General features: G+C 43.8%; 1 protein-coding gene and 1 pseudogene across 3 annotated transcripts in view; both read left to right on the forward strand.

Annotated features, from left to right (window-relative positions):
* LOC115637470 overlaps nt 1-814 on the forward strand; it is a 28,203-nt pseudogene extending 27,389 nt beyond the window's left edge.
* A 4,161-nt stretch (nt 815-4,975) lies between these two features.
* Nucleotides 4,976-21,250, forward strand: part of KCNA5 (potassium voltage-gated channel subfamily A member 5) — a 31,646-nt gene continuing 15,371 nt past the window's right edge. For 2 of the 3 annotated variants that reach the window (XM_030538739.1, XM_030538759.1), the window contains exon 1: nt 4,976-8,495. In XM_030538739.1, coding sequence (XP_030394599.1) covers nt 5,167-7,038 — 1,872 coding nt within the window. In that variant the 5' untranslated portion in view covers nt 4,976-5,166 and the 3' untranslated portion in view covers nt 7,039-8,495. The remainder of the gene's footprint in view (nt 8,496-21,250) is intronic. The other variant, XM_030538750.1, reaches the window with a different exon arrangement.

Here is a 21,250-nt window from a genome sequence, read left to right on the forward strand (position 1 = left end):
AAACCAAATGTTTTGGGTTGGTCCAAAAGCATATTTTTTTCAAAACTATCAATAAATAAATGTTTAAAAATGTTTGGGATAACAAACATTTCATTTAGATGTCAAGAATTTTTTAAAGGTTTTTAATTAAAAAAAATAAAATGGAAGGGAATTTCTAAACAAAAAGTTGTTTTACATCAAAATATTGACCTTTTGATTAGAAAATATCAAAACAAAATGTACTGACTTTAAAAAAAAATCAGTTTTAGACGCAAACACATTGGTGAAGCTGAAAAGTCGCTCGATGTTTTGGTATGGTCAAATATGCTTTTTTCACTGAAAAAGGCTTTGGCAGAAATATTTTGCTCAACTCTAGCTGGCATGGCCTGTGAAGCTAGTACATGCTTCCCATCCCCATTTCTACCACAATGGAGAATGTGGCCAGGGTGGGGACTCTGCTCTGGACTGACTGAAAAACAAGTAAAGATGGACGCTTGGGGTGGGGGGTCCTTCCATGGCACATTGTGCAATTCTCTGTATTTTAGAAAAAATATAGACCTTTCAAAATAGAGATTCAATGGTAAATATATGTATGATTATATTATTTATCTATGCCTGGGAGGGAGCTGGCAGAGGGATGTATGCTTGAGTATAAGGAGATAATGGGTTGGGTACAGGTCTGCCTTTAGAGAGGAGATTGAGGTATGACAGCTGGGATACCCTTTTTCTTTCTCAGGCACTTGCTATGGGAAGGCCTTTCCAAGGCACTGGTGGGAAAAGATGGGAGCCTCAGCCAGGCACTGGCTCCTCTTCCTGTCCACACTTCAGAGTCTCCTTCCTGGTAAGGCCTCATTTCACAAGCCAGTGAGAGGGGGTGTTCCAGGGGAGTAGCACTCTTTTAAACCAGGAAAAGGGAAACATTTCCCTCTGCTCTTAGCAAAGGAGAAGAAGCTGCCCTTTCCTGTGCATCCCGCTTGCCAGGAGAAACCAGCAGCAGTCAGAAGGGGCCTACCCACCTAAAGAACCAGAGGAATCCCATTTACCAGACAACCAATCACCAGAGGAGGTTTGTTACCCAGGCCACAAGCCAATCCACCTGGTCCTTCTATGAGGAACAGATAGGAGAGCCATGTAGGAAGTATGACAAAGTGAGAGTGGAAGTGCTGATTTCTTTGACACATGGATGGAGCTGGAAAGAATGGAATGTTTTGGTGTGGATGCAAGTGTGGTTGGGGTTATGTTATCCAAGGAATGTCATATGTATCACTGAGTGAAGTGGAACATTTCTGAGAAAGCTCCTTGTTAAAATATTGGCAGCACTACTACTCTATCTACAAGTCAACCTATTTTCCATGCCTTCCTCCCTATCCAGTGCCCTCTGCCTGGAGTTTCCATAGACACTACTACCCTTCAAGAAAGCATTCAGCCACACTGAGAAATGTGGGGGCCCTGAACAGAGCTACTCCCTGCTTCCTGTCACCTCCTTGCTTGTCCATCATGCCCCCCTCACACAAAACATCCTGAAAACCTGCTCTGTATAGAGGAAGGGGACCCAGACTCAATGGGACAAGGACATGAGGGTTCCCAGGATGATTAAACTGGGAAGCTGGTGGGGGGAGGGGGAGAGACAGAGAACAGAAATAGTTGTATTCTACCCAAACATTGCCCACAATCCCAAAGTAGTCAGATGTTTCTGCTAAAATGATCAGCAGGGCAAGAACTAAGGATGTTGCTATTTTAATTTCCTTTATTAGGTTTCAGAGTTAACGCCCTACCTGAGCTAAATGAAGACAGCTTATCTCTCTTTTAAAGCTATAATTCCCATTTGCCTCCAAAATCAGGAAAACAGCACTGCATCAGTTCACCTTCAGAAGGTTACCTTCACAACTGTAAGGGCTAGAACTTTGTTTCAAATGAAAGCTTAAATTCTTCAGAAACTCCTGCAGTCATCAGATAAATGCTGGTACAGTGTGTCACAGAGTGCGTGCTCTCTCATGCCTGACTGGGGCTAGGACAGAACACTCTGGGAGGCAGAAATCTGCCTGTCCTTCTCCCATTCTCTCCTCTCCCGACTCCGCAAAAGAGGCAGTAGCATCAACTCCTAGATGCTGTGCCAGGAAAGGCTGTGATCTCCACCATATTACTGCACTGTGTATGTTAAGTGGGGCATGAAGGTGGGGAGGAGAATTGCAGAGAGTGTTTCTGGGGGTGAATATAGATGAATGCTTCAAGAATATGCATTGAGCTGTGCATCCACCTATACTCACCCCCAGAAACACCCTCTGCAATTCTCCCTCCCATGAGTGTGGATCTGTATGTGACATGTGTATGAAGGGATGAAGGTTGGTATGTATGGGATGTTTTGGGGGGTGTTTGTCAACATGGATGGATTAGTGTGGGTGCAATGTGGGAGAACTGGTTAAAGAGAATAGGCTGTGTGTGTGAGAGAGGAGGTTCATTCATACACCTCTGTGAGTGGGTAAGTGCAGAGGTGTAGTGGGTTTATGTGTTCATGAAAATACAGTACAGGTACATGCATGGGAGCATACATGGGTGGATGTGCCTGGGTATGGGTGGGTGTATACAGGTAATCCAGTGTATGTTTGGGAAACTTATATGTTCTTGTGGATGGGTGTCAAATGGGTGAATGTGAGCAGGGATGTGTGTCTGTGGGTATGTATGAGTGAGTTTTTAAGGGAAGAGGTTCATGAATGGGTGTAGAAAGTGTTTACAGTGATGACTAGATACCAGAGCTCTTTTCTGGAATATGCTTGCTAGCTCCATGGCACCCAAGTGGAAACAGTGGAGATTTCTTTCCACTCCTGTGATTTGATAGTAGTACTGGGACTGACTCAGAGAGGTCCAGGCTAACTTCTGGTGATGTATCCTTTTGAAATGGGATTATTATTCTCTTGGAGGGAGGCTAGAGTCAGGAATCTTTGCTACCAATTGGGTGCTATTTGCAGGTCTGTCTGATGGCAAACACAGCAATAAATAATATCCCAGAGGGTATTAAAATGTGTTTTGCACATTTGAATTATTATCTAAATAAGTGGTGTTGTGAAATAAGGGCCCCATGTTGCAGATACACACACTAGTTTGCTCCTGGGCCAGTAGTCCTATTGGATTCAATGGGGACTGCTCACGTGAGTAAAGTCACTTGTGTTCGCAGAATTGGACCCTAGGTAATAGCTGCATAGCCTTACATGTCACTGTTATTGTGTTAGATCTGGGAGCAAATTATAGAACAGAACCGTGTCAATAGGAAATAATCACTAACGACAACCATTTAATATAATTATGTTTTTTTCTATTTCAGGAATGGTTAATATGTGTGGGCATATGTTCTGTACAGAGATAACATTTTACATTAAGTGGAAATGAATTAATTCCCGTGAAAGGAGGCAAATCATTATACAGCCACATGAATATAACAAAAGGATGCAGTAATGAATAATGTTCCTGCAGTGGTGCATAGCAGAGGGAGGAAAATGGTTTTCCACTTTAATATTAAATATTTTACTTCTGATTATTTCAGAAACCCAGAAATCCACAGCAGTTAAAAAATAGGTACAGCACATTGTAAAATAGTGAATATTACAATATTCTTATACATATTTATTATAATCCCCTATAGAAATTGAGGAGATGTACTGAAGATGGCAAACAAATAATATTTTAGCATTGATTCCACTCAGTGTGATAAGGGGCTCCTCAATCCGTTTTCTCCAATAAATTTGAATCTATTGACATTTACAAAGTTTTGATGTGGATTAAGAACCTATGTCAATGGAAAACATGATCAATGGTGTTGACATGCTGAAATCCTGAACAGAAATTTATTCGGATGAAAATATTTTGTTTTCTCCTTGGGAGGGGCTTTGAAACAGATATCAGCTCATGTTTTCTGCAGGCTAAGCAAACTCAGGGTAGGCTCCAACACCCCATTTTTTTGTTCTTTCTGAACTTGGAAAAAATCGAAAGGCCAAAAGAATCCCCAAAGTGTGTTCTGATTATGATTTTCATTATGTGTATATGAGGTTTTGTAGCCGGACAGACTTTACAGACCTCTCTCTATAAAATCCTTTTTAACGAATAATCCATGAACGGGGACAGGCAGTATAATCCTTTGTTTCAGCTTGAACTGGTTGTGTGTGCAGGCATGTGTGTGTGAGAGAGGTAGCGTGTGTGTGTTTTGAAGTGGGGCGATGTCTATACATTCACTATAGGACAGGCTTAATTGTATAACTTCAATCGCTCATGTACCCTACAAACGGAAAATACCCCCTTGTGGTGCGAGATACAATTTCCCATGTCTTTTCTTACATCACATTATTACAGCGGTTCTGGGTCCTGTATAGCCGATCCTTTTCTCCTCAACCCATTTCTCCCTTACACCGCTTCAAAGCACTGGCATCAATGGATCTGTAACTGAAAGGAGACTTTCTCTGGGTCTGAGCTGGATGGTTATATTCCCATTAAAGCCCACTGCGATCGCTGTCCGATGGATCCTAGTGGTCACTTTGCCGAGTAAGGAGCTCGGGAATGGTTCCCTCTTTTACCATATTTCACTTTTTTTTCCCTGCCATTTCTCCATGGAGAACCGTTCCCCACTCCCCATGGACCAGATTCAGATCCCAGTGAAACCAGTGTGCACCCGGAGTAGATCCACTAATTTCCCTGGGTCTGCTTGAGAGTGACTGAGATCCAAGGGGGAGAATTTCCACGGTGAAGTCAACTACCTGTAGTGCCCTTCTCCCCGCTCAGCTGCCCTGACTCCCGGGCAGTTCCCACTGCAGGGAGGAATGTGCACGGCACCGGAGCATCCCCTTGTCCCCCGGGGGCCGCCGCCGCCACCGCGAGGGGCAGGGCTGGGCGAGGGGCAGGGCGGCTGGCCGAGGCGGGCCGTGTTTGCCAGGCGGGGAAGCTGTAGCCTGGTAACCGCTGGCTGTTTGCATTGGGGGGCGCGGGGAAGAAGGGATCCTCTTTGACGTCAAGCCTAATACTCGCTCGTTCATATCCGGGTCCCCGAGCCGTTCCCTGGGGCTCGGCTGGGCTGCCTTTCGCGGCGCACTAGCGCTCCGGACCGGAGGCGGCGGCCGGGGGCAGCCCGGAGGTGGCCGGCTTGGAAGGAGGGGAGCGCAGTATGCCCGCCGCCTGCCCTGCGCCTCCCTCCCGCCGCTGCCCATGGAGATCGCGCTGGTGACTTTGGAGAACGGAGGCGCCACGGCCATCGGGGGAGGGGGCGAGGATGCTGGAGCTGGCCGGGCGAGGCGGCGGGGGGACCTGCTCCACATCCCCAACTCCGCCGTCGCCCCAGCTTGGCTGAATGACTGCAGAGGCGCCCCGGAGCAGGAGCAGCCGCGGGCGGGCAGCTGCGGCTGCAGAAGCAGGAGCAACAGCACCGGCAGCACCAGCCGGAGGGTGCCCGGTCCCCGGGGCGCCTCGCCGCCGCCCGCTCCTATCCAGCCGCCGCGCCCCTACCCTGGAGGGGGCGAGGAGGAGGCGATGGTGCTGCCGGAGGAAGGCGGGCACCGCTTGGGTATGGCCATGGCCTCGGCGGCCGAGGAGGAGGAGGAGAGCCAGCGCGCCCTGCACCACCAGCGGGTGCTGATCAACATCTCCGGGCTGCGCTTCGAGACCCAGCTGGGCACCCTCAACCAGTTCCCGGACACGCTGCTGGGCGACCCGGACAAACGCATGCGGTACTTCGACCCGCTGCGCAACGAGTACTTCTTCGATCGGAACCGGCCCAGCTTCGACGGGATCCTCTACTTCTACCAGTCCGGGGGCAAGCTGCGCCGGCCAGTCAACGTCTCCATCGACGTCTTCGCCGATGAGATCCGCTTCTACCAGCTGGGCGAGGAGGCCATGGAGCGGTTCCGGGAGGACGAGGGCTTCATCAAGGAGGAGGAGAAGCCCCTGCCCCGCAACGAGTTCCAGCGCCAGGTGTGGCTCATCTTCGAGTACCCGGAGAGCTCCAGCTCCGCCCGGGGCATCGCCATCGTCTCCGTGCTGGTGATCCTCATCTCCATCATCACCTTCTGCCTGGAGACCCTGCCCGAGTTCAGGGACGAGAGGGAGCTGCAGGCCCCCCTGCCCCCACACGGGGCAGCCCTGAACGGCACCGGCCTGGAGGCCCCCCCGATGCAGCCCCCCAGCAGCCTGTCCGACCCCTTCTTTATCATCGAGACCACCTGTGTGATTTGGTTCACCTTCGAGCTGCTGGTGCGCTTCTTCGCCTGCCCCAGCAAGCCTGAGTTCTCCAGGAACATCATGAACATCATCGACATCGTGGCCATCATCCCCTACTTCATCACCCTGGGCACAGAGCTGGCTCAGGAGCAACAGGAGCCAGGGGCCCCCAGCACCACCAGCAACAACAATGGGGGCCAGCAGCAAGCCATGTCCCTGGCCATCCTCAGGGTCATCCGCCTGGTCAGGGTCTTCAGGATCTTCAAGCTCTCCAGACACTCCAAGGGGCTGCAGATCCTGGGGCAGACTTTGAAAGCCAGTATGCGGGAGCTGGGGCTCCTCATCTTCTTCCTTTTCATCGGGGTGATCCTCTTCTCCAGTGCTGTGTACTTTGCTGAGGCTGACGACCCAGACTCCCATTTCTCCAGCATCCCCGACGCTTTCTGGTGGGCGGTGGTGACTATGACCACTGTGGGCTATGGGGACATGAGGCCTGTCACTGTAGGGGGCAAGATTGTGGGCTCCTTGTGTGCTATCGCTGGCGTGCTGACCATAGCCCTTCCCGTACCTGTCATCGTGTCCAACTTCAACTACTTCTACCACCGAGGAACTGACAACGAAGAGCAGGCTATTCTCAAGGAGGAACCCAGCAGCGCTCAGGGCAGCTCACCTGGGGGGGAGCTGAAGAGAAGTCACAGTAAAAACTCTCTGAACAAATCTGTTGTGCACTTGGAAAACAGTGAGGGGATCAACAATGGCACTGGATCCTTAGAGAAAACCAATATCAAAGCTAAAAGCAACCTAGATCTTAGAAAATCCCTCTATGCACTGTGTCTGGACACCAACAGGGAAACAGACCTGTAAGGAGGGGAATGAATTTGGGTTCTGAGGTACAGCAGGATTTGTTGATGTTGGAAACTATATGTATATATATATATACAATTTTTTGTATCACTTAGACAGTATTTTAAGTCAGCCTATATTTTATAATTGAACAGATCTCCAGGAGTACATGTTTTTATGTTCTTTTTTCCAGGACACAAAGGGTCACCTGTTTTTAAAATAGACTAAGAATAAGCTACACTCCATGATGCAGGCGCTGGTAAATTATTACAGTGCAAACTGGTGTTATTTGTAGACACTTACTTTAGCAAACTGTGATTTTAAATGGGTCATTTGTAACTAATTCACTTGCTCAAAGTTTAGTATTAAAAGATTGGGAGGGGGGTTGTGTATGGAGGATGAATGGATATTTTTTGTACTGTAGTTTCAAACTGAAATTATTCCAATATATTTTATATATGTGTAATTGTATTTAAGAATGAATGGGGTATTTATTTTCCTGTGAAACATGACTTCATTAAAGCACTAGAAACATTAGCTAAGAAACACTTTCAGATTTCTCCCTTGTGATCAGTACAGATCTGGTTAACTAGTATGTGAAGTGAATTTGGTGCTTTTAACCCTATAGCAGAAAACTTTGGTTTTGTTGTTGAGAAAATGTTAGTTTTTTGTGAGCCTTAAATTATTAAATATTGTAGATATATTTATTTATAAGTACTTTTATTAACAATCTTACTGTTTCAGAATTTCTAATAATTCAGCCCTGTGCTTTAAATCCCAGAAAAAAATTGTGCATCTTGTTGTTTCTTTGTTTTAATACCACTGGTATAATTTTGAGATTTTTTTATAGGCTATTGTCTGGTGTTACTGGTTTTTATCCAAGTGCACAACAGATCAAAAACAGTGGAAACTGGGGGAAAAAACTTGAAAGCTAATCCCGTGTGCAGTATCTGCAAAGCTTTTTTGATTTACACTCCAGGTTTCTTTAGCACATGAATCAGTCACATTGCGTACCCAGTTCATTTGTATAAATGGCTTGCTGTTTTTAATGATCATATTTCAAAAACGGATGGCACTTAGAGTCTGACATGGCACAGAGTGCTGCTTAAATAACCATCATGTGGCTTATGTCTTGGACTGAGGAGGAAAGAACCATCTTTCATTGAAATGTTTTCTTTTTCTGTTATTTCAAAGCAAAACCATCACAATGTTATGGATTTTACAATTTCAATCTTCCTGAATGACAATGACAGATCATCTTCATTTTGATGACACGGCACTGTGCAGCTACTTTAGTGAACATTGAAATGACGTTGATTCGTTACTTCAAATCAAAGCGCTACATTATCATTTCTGTTGCAAAGAACTTACTGGTTTTTTTTGCATACTTCTGTTGCACTGCTGAAGGATGTTTCATGCCTTTACCATGGCAAGATTAGCAGGTCATGGAAGAGAAGTCTTGATTGTCAGCACTCAAGGTTTGTTTTTATCAAATTTTCAATGCATTTAATAGTTACTTAAGACAAAAATATATTTTATGCAAGATAGTAAACTGTATGCACTGAAGTTAGTGTAAATCAACCTTGAAAAAATTTCCTTAATGCTCCATAATCCATGCACAATATCTACCCTACTCATCCTTTACCATGATTGATGCTAATGAAAAAAAGTGATGTTTCCCTCCTGTTCCAAAAAATATGATTCATGCCAGCTGAGCAGGCAAGTAGAATCTTTTCAAGATGGCGTAAAGAAATATCACATAAGGCCCAACTCAAAACCAGGGACAATTTGCCTGAGAAAGGAGTGCAGGATTCTTCCCGTTGGCATTAGACCTTTATCTTTTAGATTGGCTGTGATGCTGTAAAAGCAGCAAAGAATCCTGTGGCACTTTATAGACTAACAGACGTTTTGGAGCATGAGCTTTCGTGGGTGAATACCCACTTCCTGTGATGCTGTAGTCTGTTTAAAAATCATTCACAACAAAAGTTACAAATAAATGGCCCTATCCTGGTGCATTTCTGATATAGGCAAACTTGTTTTTTCAGTGGGAGTTCTGCCTCCATGAGAAGTACAGCCTATAGTGAAGTTGAGCAAAAATGTTAAAAAAAAGTAGATGCCACAGTCTGCCTACTGCAGCTCTTAAGGTCTTGATCCTCTAAGGCCTTATTGGAGTTGCTGTTATGGGCAAATAGTCCCATTGACTTCAGTTAGTCCCTTTTTGAGATACCTGAGTGGGGCTTGCAGGATTAGGCCTTGACTATGTCTCCCTATCACTGTTCCCCTAGTTCTCCCTCCCTCATATTCTCCATTGTTTGTTCTCCCACTTGGGTCTTGTATTCAGGTTAGGCTGTAATCTCTTTAGGGGAGGGACCCGAATGTTTCTACAGTGCCTGGCACGCCAATGGGGTCCTGATCCTGTTTCGGTTCTCTGGGCACTAGTGTAATAATACACACTAAGTGCAGTCTATGGAGTAGCACTGTTGTAAAATTGATTCGGGTGAGAGCAGAATCAGATCCAGTGAGTTTGGGGAGGTAGCATAGAACTTAATCCTGCAAGGTGCAAAGTGTCCTTAAAGTCCAGTTACGTCAATTGGCCAAATTCTGCCTTTGATTATGTCGGATGGTCACAGGTTTAATTGAGGGGAACATTTGTCCGGTATGAGTTGTGAGTGCTCAGCATCCATCAAGATCAGGCCCTAGGAAAGCAAAGGAGTCTTCTTCTGCACAATGCTGTTTACAAGCCCATCAGATCATTCTTTATCCTTCAGGCTGAACACTCACATGGACTGTCTGATGCTTTCTTTTGATGTTGGACTGTTTCACATGCTGCATTTTTCCCCAGTAAAAGGAAGGAGCTGTCAAATAAAAGGGGAACCAATTATTCTTCAGATATGATTGAAAATACTTGTTTGGCTTGGCTTCTTAAACTGTCAATCACACATTTAGATTTGATGGCTTTTTAAGAATAAGAGATTGCTGGAGGCTTATTAGGTAGAAAGAGATAGCGCCTGTAAGGTGCTGAGGATTTGGATTCAAGAAGTGCTTGGGGCCTGGTTCATCAGTGCACTTAAGCATGTGCTTAAGTCCCATTGCCTTCAGTAACTACTCAAGTGCTTAAAGCTAAGCATGTGCCTAAATGGGGACTTAGAGCCCTTAGTTCCCATTGACTTCAAGGGGAGGAATTGGGAGCCTTAGTCATTTTCAGAAGGTGCATCACAGATTGCAAGACTGGGTCTTAAGTGCTGTGTGGTACACCAGGATCAGAACTCAGCTTTTCACTTGTCCTACCATATTCCACTATTCTTATTATAAATGGGTACCTGCAGCTCTTACTCCTGAGAGTAGTCCTCCCTCACTCAAACAGTCTCATTAAAGTCAACAGCACTAACCACTCTAGTAGGGACTATTTGCATGAATAAGAGTTGCAAGTTTGTGCCCTGACTGAGAATATCTATAAATAAATTTCCAGTAAAGAGGGCCTGCTTCTGCTTCCATTGACTTCACTGGCAAAGCTCTCATTGATTTCAGTGGGAGCAGGCTCTGGCATTGACCACTCCTATGTGCAGTGCTGAAGAGGTATAACAATGAGGAGGAACAAATTGTTACCCAATTTACTGCTGCAAAAGAAAATGGGAGGAGGGGAAGGAGGAGAAAACCAAAATTAGAAAGTTCACACATAATGAGTGAAATTTGGAGAGAGTTAATGCTGCTTTCACCCATTCTCCGTTCATTTCAAGAAGAAAATCTGCACCAGACCGTTATTGATTTTATGTTAGCTGACCTGGAAATTAAAAACAAACTTAAAACTTCTTTAGTCCAATACAAGGCACAGAATGTAAGAGTTTAGTAAAAAAAAGAAATCAATTGTTTGAAAATAATAGTGGTTATTGGTTAGGACTTATGGGCAATGTACTGCATCATGTGAGGTCTCAAGATCGACCTTCTTCAGTCACTAAAACATACGTAATGGTTATTAATGACTTGTCATTTTGGGCAGAATGATACAATGTACTGAAAAGCACTAACCTTCCCATTTCTGCCATGCTGGCTTGAATCATACCTTGGGTCACCAGTGACATGAATTTGGTTTGCTCAGCCTGGTCACTAGTGGACATTTGTGCACATCATAGCCTGTCATTCTACAAATGATAATACAATAACTAAGAGTTCTAGAACCCCCTTTATCTCCAAAGTGCTTTATGAACAATGGATACTGTGTTCCTCTCCCATACAGAAAGGTATAAACAGAAAACACCGACTGAAAATGTGTGCGGCGAAAGGGAGCTGTGTTTTCAATACAGCTTCTCTGCTAGTGCTGCACATATGCTGCTGGGCAGAGTCGGACCTGATATATAAAATAGGGGTCCCTAGACCAACCCCCACAGAGATTAAGTGGCTCACTCTCCATGTTCCTTTCTGCTCTCCTGCACTCACACCCAGCAGTGGCAGCCTGGCTGGCTGGGGGGCAGTGCAGCCATTGGCTCTGAGCCAGCATCTGTGCTCAGTGACCTAGCTAGCCATCATTGGACAGGTCACTGAGCACGCCGAATACACAGGGACAGTTAACGCTGCTTCCGGTAGCATTAACAAATCCTCCTTCCGTATGATTTTTGGGCTGCGTACAAGGAATATGTTACTTAGAGTGGGTATTCCCTGGCTTCTCTCTCCGGCTGCTCCCTATATACCTGTGTGATTCAAGGGCTATGGAGTATGGATCTTTAAGGAGCTATTCAGGATGTTGGTTTTACAACTCACCCAAAAGATGGATTTTGTATATAGTTTTGTACACTTAGTAATTTGTGCTCTAGAAACTAACTGTAATAATAGGATTGATTCATGTCAGAATTGAGATATATTGGGGGAAAATGCGATATAAAGCTTTAATAGCATCTGCTTGCCCCAGGTGTTACTTTAGCCACATTTTTTGTCCAGTATTTTCATGAGCACCAACCTCTCCACCTTACTTAATAGAGCTACGTTTTTTTTAATTGAAAGAAGGAATATACTGTATTATAGTCTCCAAATCTCCAAAATCATTGGGCAAAATCATTCTGTCAAGGAATGTTTAACACTGTCACATATACTAATAATTTTATTAGTATAATTAGTAGTACCTGTCTTTATTGCCCTCTTGATACACACATTCACCTCTCCTTGGTCTTTCACTCCTTCTCCTCCATCCCCTACTGTTCTTGCCTTAGCCCTATCATTCACTTACTATGGAACATAATGCTTGCTACATGACTTCGGTGGGTTTGCCCTTGGTAGTAAACCCTATGCTCGCTCTAGCAAGTATTTGCAGGATCAGTCCATGTCAGGGAATCTATCTATATCTTGTACTGTAAAACCTCTTACAAAACTCTGCTGCTATATAAATAACATTATCAATAATAAGCAGAGGTAATTACAACTTTTATAGGAATAGAATACTACAAAAAGTAATATGAATAATACTGTGGCCAAATAATTAATTCATTGCAATTCTAAGTTATAAATATTAAAAATGGTTAAAATTAAAAGATAATAGCATTCATATAGTTTTAGTGTTACCCATCAGAATGCAACTCCTTCTCACTACTGTAATCTAGTGGATTTACTTGGTGTTCTTTAGTTTCTATGTACGTGTATTGTACCTGTACATGTTTATCATGGATGCAGTAAAAATAACCCCCCCAAAATAAAGGCCAGATTCACAGCTGGTATAAATTAGCATAGTTTCACTGAAGACAATGGGGCTGCACTGATTTACACCAGCTGAGACTCTGACCCCATAATAACAATTCCTGATTTTCAGCAGATCTTTGCACACAGAAACAGGAATGCATAACTTTATCAAATTCCCCACTGTCATAAAGGCATGGGACTTGATTCTTCATTCATACCAGCTTTGCATTCCACTTACTTCAGTGGAGTTACTCCCGAATTACACCAGCATAAGTGAGAAGACAATCAAGTCTATATTATCAGTGTTGGGAATCTGGCTGTGCAAAAAGTTTGCCCGTCTGCACTCCAGAACACATTACCAGTTGATAGCTAGTCCCATCTTTGAGGTTTATTTAAGCACTTGTTAAACACAAATGGCCACACTTTGCTCTCATTTATGCTGCCAAAATCCAAAGTATCTCCACTGAAATCCACTAGTTTTACTAAGACAGATTTTGCATAGATATGATACCATTAGTTTCATGAAGTTACTCCTGATTTATATCAACGTAAATGAGATCAAAATCAGGCCCTTTGACTTCACTGGGATGCTGTTGCGCTGAATTTTCAGCAGTGCAAGAGCAGAATAGCTCTCCAGAAATTGCCCTATCTGGCAGTAGATTAATTATCTTCCTAGCTGATAAAAGCATTTTCTGAAAATTGTTTCTGTTTCAGTGTAAGAACTGGGGGTCTCAATACAGATAATTCAAATGATTACGGACCAATGGACTACCCTATAGGTGGTTTACCAAAAATGTCAAATTATCACAATAATGTCTAAGATCTTGTAACTCCTCTGCTGTATCATCTGTCAATTCAGGTTTAGTATCACCAAGAGATTAGGTTCCCAAAGAAAGCAAGAAGGGTTGCAGCATTTGATGACATTCATGAGGGCGAAGTAAAAGACAAATCACGGCTCTGTGTTTTGGCTACAGTGTGACATGAAGACTGTCACTCGCTACCTTGCAGAAAGCAGCTGAATAGCAGGGGTCAAATTCTGTGCTGTTTTACACCCTATGCCCAGGTGGGTTGATGTACATATGGCTCCACTGACATTTTCATCACATGCTTCTGTCCCTTCCCATATTTTGAACGCCTCAAACTTTAGAGCCCCAATTACGAACAGCTGCTCATCTCAAAAGCTGAGACCTTAAGCACCCTGACTGTGCCTCTCCTCACCACCTTCTCCCTTACCATCCTGAGAGCACCCCACTTACATACCTAATGTGTGCCAACCTAAGAGCCCTCATCTTTACCATGCACCTTTACCTCACCTATCTCTCAAACCATGCCCACCTGCAACCCAGACAGTGGGAGGCAGGGAAGCCCACTATAATATTATATATTCCAAATAGATGACACGTACAGTATAATCTTGCTGCTCCAGCTTTCAATAACCAGTACAATGGCAAATCCTCATAATCAGGTTTGCAGTTTGCTTGCACTCAACTACAGCAGGCTTGATGAGGGCATTATAAATATGATGGCTAGGTAGACAGTAGTGCAGACAATTGAGGGTTCAGCAGTGGTGATATTCCAGGCTTTGTGTACAGTAGAATTTCATTATCTGCACTGGTTTCATTCCAGTACTTGGTAATCTTCAGACCTCACAAATCCGCACCAAGGTTCTCTTTGCCCTCCCTAAAGTTAGTAGGGATTAGTGAGATTCTACTCTATTTAACTCTCTTGGGCAAGCTCAAGGCACTTTTAAATCTCTCCCTCCTCCCTCTCCCCGCTACTGAATCTGCATATCCCTTCACATAGCTGGAAATGCATGTGATTTTTGTGGACAGCTGAAAAGAGATTTGCATTACTGAAAGAGTGTAGTCTTGTAATTTCTCTCTCTTGTTAAATGTTTTGGAAATCTGAGGGGGAGTGATTGAGGGAAGTTTTTAATGTGAACGAACTTTATGATTTTTCTTTTTGCTTTAGAAAACACTATAATTTTCACGGCATAAAAGGGTTATTTAAAGATGAGAAAAGTTAATGTGAAAATAGATTGTTGTTATACAGTGAAATTGTGGAACGTTTTAATTAGATAAAGTAACCATTAGTGCACCGGTAAGTTTCAGACTGCTTGCCAAATGACTAATTAGGAAGACACGATCAGTCTGAAAAGAGGCCTTTAATAATAATAATAACAAACACACAAACATCCAGCTTTTGTATAGCACTTTTCATCTGTAGATCTGAAAGCATTTTGCAAAGGAGGCCAATATCATGATCCCTATTTTACAGATGAGGAAACTGAGGCACACAGCGGCAACACAACTTTGTCTAAGGTAGCATGGTTTGGAGGAATGAGCTCATGGATAGGAGCCAGAAGGTTCTGAATTCTGACTTAGCCAATGACTCACAATGTGACCATGGGCACGGCACTGAATTTCTTTCTCAGTTTCCCCATCTTTAGTGATATTGAGCCATGTACCTCTCTGGAGTGTTGTGAAGTGGAACTAGTTCACAGATCTCCATTGCTTGGAATAGGTAAAGTACCATGTAAGTGCTAATTACTATTATTATTAAATACACAAATATGAAATATTATTAGTAGCTGTGGGTTTTTTAGCTTATTCTGCTGATTTTATATATATTTACTGCAGAATGAACTTGACTGAATATTTGTATGGTCTGAAGTGTCGCAGATTTTGGTTTTACCTAAATTTTGGCCATCTTGTTTTGCCATTGAATTCAAACCTTGTTAATCAGGTACTGTATTGAGGGGAATGGACAGAAATAGGATCAAGGAGATATGCAGGGGAAATGTGATAAAAGCAAGAGTGTAGGATCAAAAGTGGTTGGGTCAGAAGTGTGGGGAGAAATTGTAATGAAAGGCCTGGAAGCTCCATGGATTTCAATGTGGTGTTTACATTGACTAATGCCAGTGGGGATCTGTGTGGGTTCTATTCCTATTGAGGGATCTGGAAGTTTCATCTAGGAGGAGACTTGCGTTCTCTTACACATCCTGTGCCTCTCAGCAAAGCAAACAGATTTTCAGCTTCAGAGGACAGAGGAGTGTAGACACACCTGCTGTGGACCGGTAGTGGAGCAGAGTTCAGTGTCGCTGGGGAGAAGCCAGATCCACTAGGAATGGTGGACTATGGGTCCCACATTATATTAACTCTATCAACATGACTTTATTATATATGTCATCAGTTTCCATTGATTGGAAGGGGTTATTGCTGTAGAGCCCAGCTTGGTTTTGGCTGTCTCCCTTCCACCCAGCCTTGCCATTCAACAGAGCCCCAAACTGGTTAAATTTCAGGGAAGGGATTCTGTGACTTTAACAAAGAGGGGAGGAGGATGCTGCTTTAGCTTATGTTCTACACTAACCTTTCTGTATCTTACCCACGCAACAACACTGTAGCCTGGCTATTGGCGTTTTAACCACCAGGTGGTTAAGTTGCCAACGGCCATTTTATACTAGCTGTCTTGCTGGAGTTTCACTGGACTTATAAATGATGGGAAATTTTGCAAGTGTCAGAAGAATTCTCTTGGAACCCCAGGGATACTCTCTTTGTCAGTAATTGCTATACTGTGGTCTATAGGAAATAAACCATTACTGGAACTGTCTTGTAACTCTGGGGGAAAGTGTAAACCCCACTAGAACACCCTTCCTCAGACAGGGAAGCTGACTCAGATCCAAACACAGCAGGTGGGGTTTGCCTTCACCCCTTCAAAATTCAGGTTGTTCATTCAGGTCCATTGTTACTGGATATAACCTCAAAGAGTCTATTATCATGTCTTAGTATTATGAAGCTCTTGGGGGACTGATATGAATGTTTGAAACACATGCTTGTCTCAGAAAAGAGGCTCAGATTTATGAGTGGACAGAACAGCAATTCATGGACCAATCTCATCACTGGTGGAAGTGGACAAAACTCCCACTGGAGTTAGTAGCAGATGTGCCTATTGTGGGGTGAATTTATGCCTTTTTACTGATTCCTCTGCAGTGAGAAGCTGCTAAATATAGAATTAAAAAAAGGAAATGGACAAGGAAGTGTAAATTTCAATCAGCTTAGGGGACAAATTCTGCTCTCAGGTCCACCAGTGTAAATCTGGAGTAACTCCACTGAAGTTAACCTTTGACCCTCCCCTGGGTCCTGCTCAGGTAGACCTGAGAATGGTCTGTTTTTATTTCATTCTTAATATACCTATTCAGCTGGGATCTCACTTATATGGCAAGTAGGAAGAGTGGAAGTGTTGGTGCAGGGAGAGGGAGGATGTGTGGGGACCCAATCATGCTTATTCCTCATGCTTGACATGCAAAATGGCAAAATTGCACATGTTTTGTATTTCCATATTTAGTTCACACCCTGAGCAGGAGTTACAAGGAGACTAGTTCCAAAGCAATTAGATCTGGTGGGGTCCAAAATCAGGCGATGAAATCATCTAGGATTGGTGATTGGTGCGAAATTCACATGCCACAGTATTACATTCCTCTCCCTTCTGGGGAAGACTCCTTCAGCCAGATGCATAGTTGCTTAACTGGCTGTTTTTAATTTCAGGACTGGGGAGTAGGCTTGGTTCTTAGTGCCTTGTATAGGATTTTTTCCTGTATTCGGTAATACACCCTAATGTGCAGGAATCAGGCCTTAATAAAGGTCTCACTTAAAATCCATTGTTCATAAATTAAAACTGCAGAGATCTTGTTGCTAGTTTTCAAACTATATTACCATGACCGTGTCATCGCAGGGTCCAAAAAATGGTTTCTCAGTATCTTTGGAACAGAGTTGTAGACTTGGGCCAACATGACATACTTGAAATTTGTTTTCCTTTTTAAAAGCACTTTGTGATTTTTTCCCCCCAATCTAATGTACATCTGATGTTGGGCTTCCCGTATGAGAATGGTTACAGTGAGGTTGACATTTTTAGAAATATGTGCGAATGGAAAATATCCTGGGAGAACTGCCAATATCAGATTCTGTGAAGTTGTAGTCTCCCATGAATAGGAAATATGATACAGGTACATTTCCTGAAAAGGAGCCTAATTAATGAAGTTGTTTCACTCAGGTGTGTGTAGTTCTTGTCACCTTTTTTTAGGGAAAGAGTAGAAATGAATTCTGATATAGTGAGGATACATTCAATTCCCTTTTCTTACCAAAGGATAAGCAGCCACATTTGCATTTCCTTCCCAAAGGGAGAAAAATATCTGTGCTGCAAAGGACCATGGTGAAAAGAAAATTTTCCAAGGTTTAACTCTGATGGCAATGAAAAGAAATGGCTAATACTGTTCTTGTGTCTAATTCACCACTGCATTACTCCAGTTTTATGCTGGTGTAATTGGAGTAAAGCAGCATAAAAAAGGTCTAACACAGAGGTGAATCAGGCCCGTGGCCTTTTATTATACATGGAAAAACTAGAATGATAAGAAATGAATGCGGCTGATTAATAGTACTGGGCATGTCAACAAGTTTTATAGGCTTCCCAGTGTGCTCCTTTTAATTACCTTATTAAATCAACTACAGAGTTAGCATACAGAAGCATTTTACACTGAGCAGGCCAAATTCTGCTGTCACTTACAGAGGTGCAACCCAATTCAAATTAATGGGGTTGCATATGGGGTAAGTCAGCACAGACCTCAGTTCAAGTGATTTGTACTGGTGCATCCTGAGAACAGATTTTGGCCCACTCTATGCTAATTACCTTGTGTTTGCACTGCTATAGGTAGTGTTGCTGAGTAACAGTGAAAAACATCACACTGGCTTTCCGGAAAACAATCATAAGGAACTAAATTGAGCTCATGCTGATTTTTCTTTCCCGTCTTTCTTTTGCAATGTAACAAATAGTGATTAGAGGGAAGTTTCAAAATACCAGTGGGAAGTAGGGGTCTGTTATAACACTGGAAAATAATAACTTTCCATTAAGATAGTTCATTCCATCCAGTGATTCCAGAACCTGCTCCACAGCCCATTGAAATCAACAGAGAGACTCCCATTGACTTCAGTGGGCTGTGGATCAGGCCTATTAAACCTCACAACACCCCTTGGAGGGAGGTAGATTATATTATTACCCCCTTTTTACACATTAGGAAAATGAAACACAGGAAGATCAAGGGTCAAGCTGCCCAGCTGGGTGGAATTGCTAAATTTATTTTAATTGCAGGGGCACAAGACCCCCTAAGTGGGGTTGGTTGATGCCTCCCCACCCCGTGCACCAAGCAACCATGTATGCTGCACCTCCAGAATTGGCATGGGAGTTGGTGTTCTCCTCTTTGGAGGAAAAACTTTCCCTAGAACTTCCCTTGGGGTAGTGGAGCTCCATATTGCTCCCAATACAGGGCTTTGCCTACTGGGCACTACTGAGCCCTAAGCACCATGCCGAAGGCCACACAACATAAGGGCCAGGAATAAGATGCACATTTCCTGAGCCTCAGTCTTGTGCCTTAACTCCAAGGATTTAGGGCCAGATTTTGGAAGGTATTTAAGTGCCTAGAGGTGCAGACAGAGGTGCCTCGTAGGACACTTTTGGAAATTCCACTAGATGCTTATCTGTATCTTTAGGCATCTAAATACCTTTAAAAATTTTAAAAGTCTGGCCTGCAGTCACTCTGGTCATTTGGTATGTTACAGTGCTTCATCACGCTGTTCTTTTGTTGGTGCAGTAGCTGTATGCAGAGGGTTAAGTGCTCCCTCGTTAAGGGTCTCTTCCAACACCCCTTAGAGTCACTAGAAACACTCCCATTAAATCAGGCACAAGGGCCCAGATCCGCAATGGAACTTAGGCACTGGGTTGCTCAGTATCCCAAGAGCCAGTGCACTAGGTGGGGAGCTGCCTAAACTAGCCAATGGGTGATGTCAAGGAGAAGGGTGTGTGCTAAGCCCCACCCCTCTCAGAGAGACAGATGCCTACATCCAGGCTGTAGGGAGGTGATGATCTCAGCTAGCTATTTACAACCGCTCTCCTGGAGTTAGGCGGTTTAGGCACCTCAGAAGTTTCTCATAAGGGTGGCTTAGGCAGGCAGTAACTACAGGCAGAGGAGGAGGCAGCGGCACCACCCATCTTTTCACCTCCCTTTTGCTGGAGGCAGGGGGAGAAAGGACTTAAACAGAGATCATCCACCCCTCTAACTATGGAGCTATGGGGTAATCTGAGGTAGGGGCTCCCTCAATCTCTTCTGTTCTTCTTTTGTATGGCAAGAGAGGTGATGATCAATGTTCAAATAACCAAGCCCAGATTACTGAGCCAGTAGGTAGCTGTTGAAGCTGTTCCTCTGTGGACAGATCATTACAGAGTGATTGTAGCAAGGACTAGGCACCCAGGATCTCCCGCATGGGTGCCCTAACACTGGATCACAGAATCATGCTCTCTTGCACTCTCTCTTTCACACTCCCAGTGACTGTTCCACTGTGGATAAATGCTTAAAGAGTCATTGAGCCAGAGACAGAGAGAGAGAATGACTTTGTAGCCCAGTGATTAGGACACCAACCTTAGAGGGCACAGGCATGACCACCACCTCTTCCTCTGGTTGGATTTTGAAAGGGACCCTATCTTGTAGATGGCTTCTGAGCATGCCTACCGGATTGGGCCCTGCACAGGACTTAGGTAGCCAAACGCCTGTCTTCCCTGATCTGCGAATTGCTTTGGAGTTTAGGTGGAAGATAGTTCCCCAGGTGACTACAGTGAGGCAGCACTGAGTGTACCCAGAGGCAGAAACTTAAGCCCTGTCAAGGCTGAATCCCCACTCTGGCACTTCGAGTGCAGACGGTGGGGGCCTGCAAGGATTTTAAAAATTAATACTGGCCACTCCAGTTGTAGTAAATTCCCAAGGTTACAGCTTTTTCTGACCTTGGATGGGTAGATGCTGCCACCACCCAAGTGCAGAACCCCTTTGAAAACCCATGAAGGTGCCCTTGGGAATTCCTTCCTGTGGGATACCCTCAAGCCCTTTCACCCCCCATCTGGGGAAGAGCTGAGAAAATAAAAAGAAATCAGCTGTTGCCACCAGCTAATTAAACAACGTGCACAAACCTCTTAAGACACAAAAATCCAATTCTGTTCTTTAAAAAGATAAACTTTATTAATTAAAAAAAGAAAGAAAATACATCTGGGAATGTAGGCATTTGCTAGATTTAAAAAAAACCTAAACTACAAGGATTAAGCATCTAGAATAGCTTTTTGCCGTCCAGCTTAAAGATTAGAAGCAAAACCAAAACGCCTGGAGTTAGCACAGAGGAGTCCACAAGCCATAAAGAAATAAAAAGAGATGAACCTAATCGCTTCCTCCTAGACATTTCCTGATCTACTTATATATCTGAGGTTTCAAATGAGTAGTTTCTAGTTATGATACTGGGAAGTTTTCATATCTGGCCCCAAGCTTCTTACAGCATAGTTGTTGTCCTGTTCACTTCTCCCCGGGAGAACAACACAGGCAGACAAAAGAGGAGTCTTCTTTCAATTTTAAAAAATTCTAGCCTCCCCATTGTCTCTTTCGCCCAGGTGCCTGTGCATAGCAGTGAGACTTTTTAACCCTTTGCAGATAGAGCAATTAGAGAACAGCCACTAAGTGGGATTTTATAGCTACTGGCTGGCT

The sequence above is a fragment of the Gopherus evgoodei genome, chromosome 1, assembly GCF_007399415.2.
Source record: "Gopherus evgoodei ecotype Sinaloan lineage chromosome 1, rGopEvg1_v1.p, whole genome shotgun sequence".
In the NCBI taxonomy this organism is placed as follows: domain Eukaryota; kingdom Metazoa; phylum Chordata; order Testudines; family Testudinidae; genus Gopherus; species Gopherus evgoodei.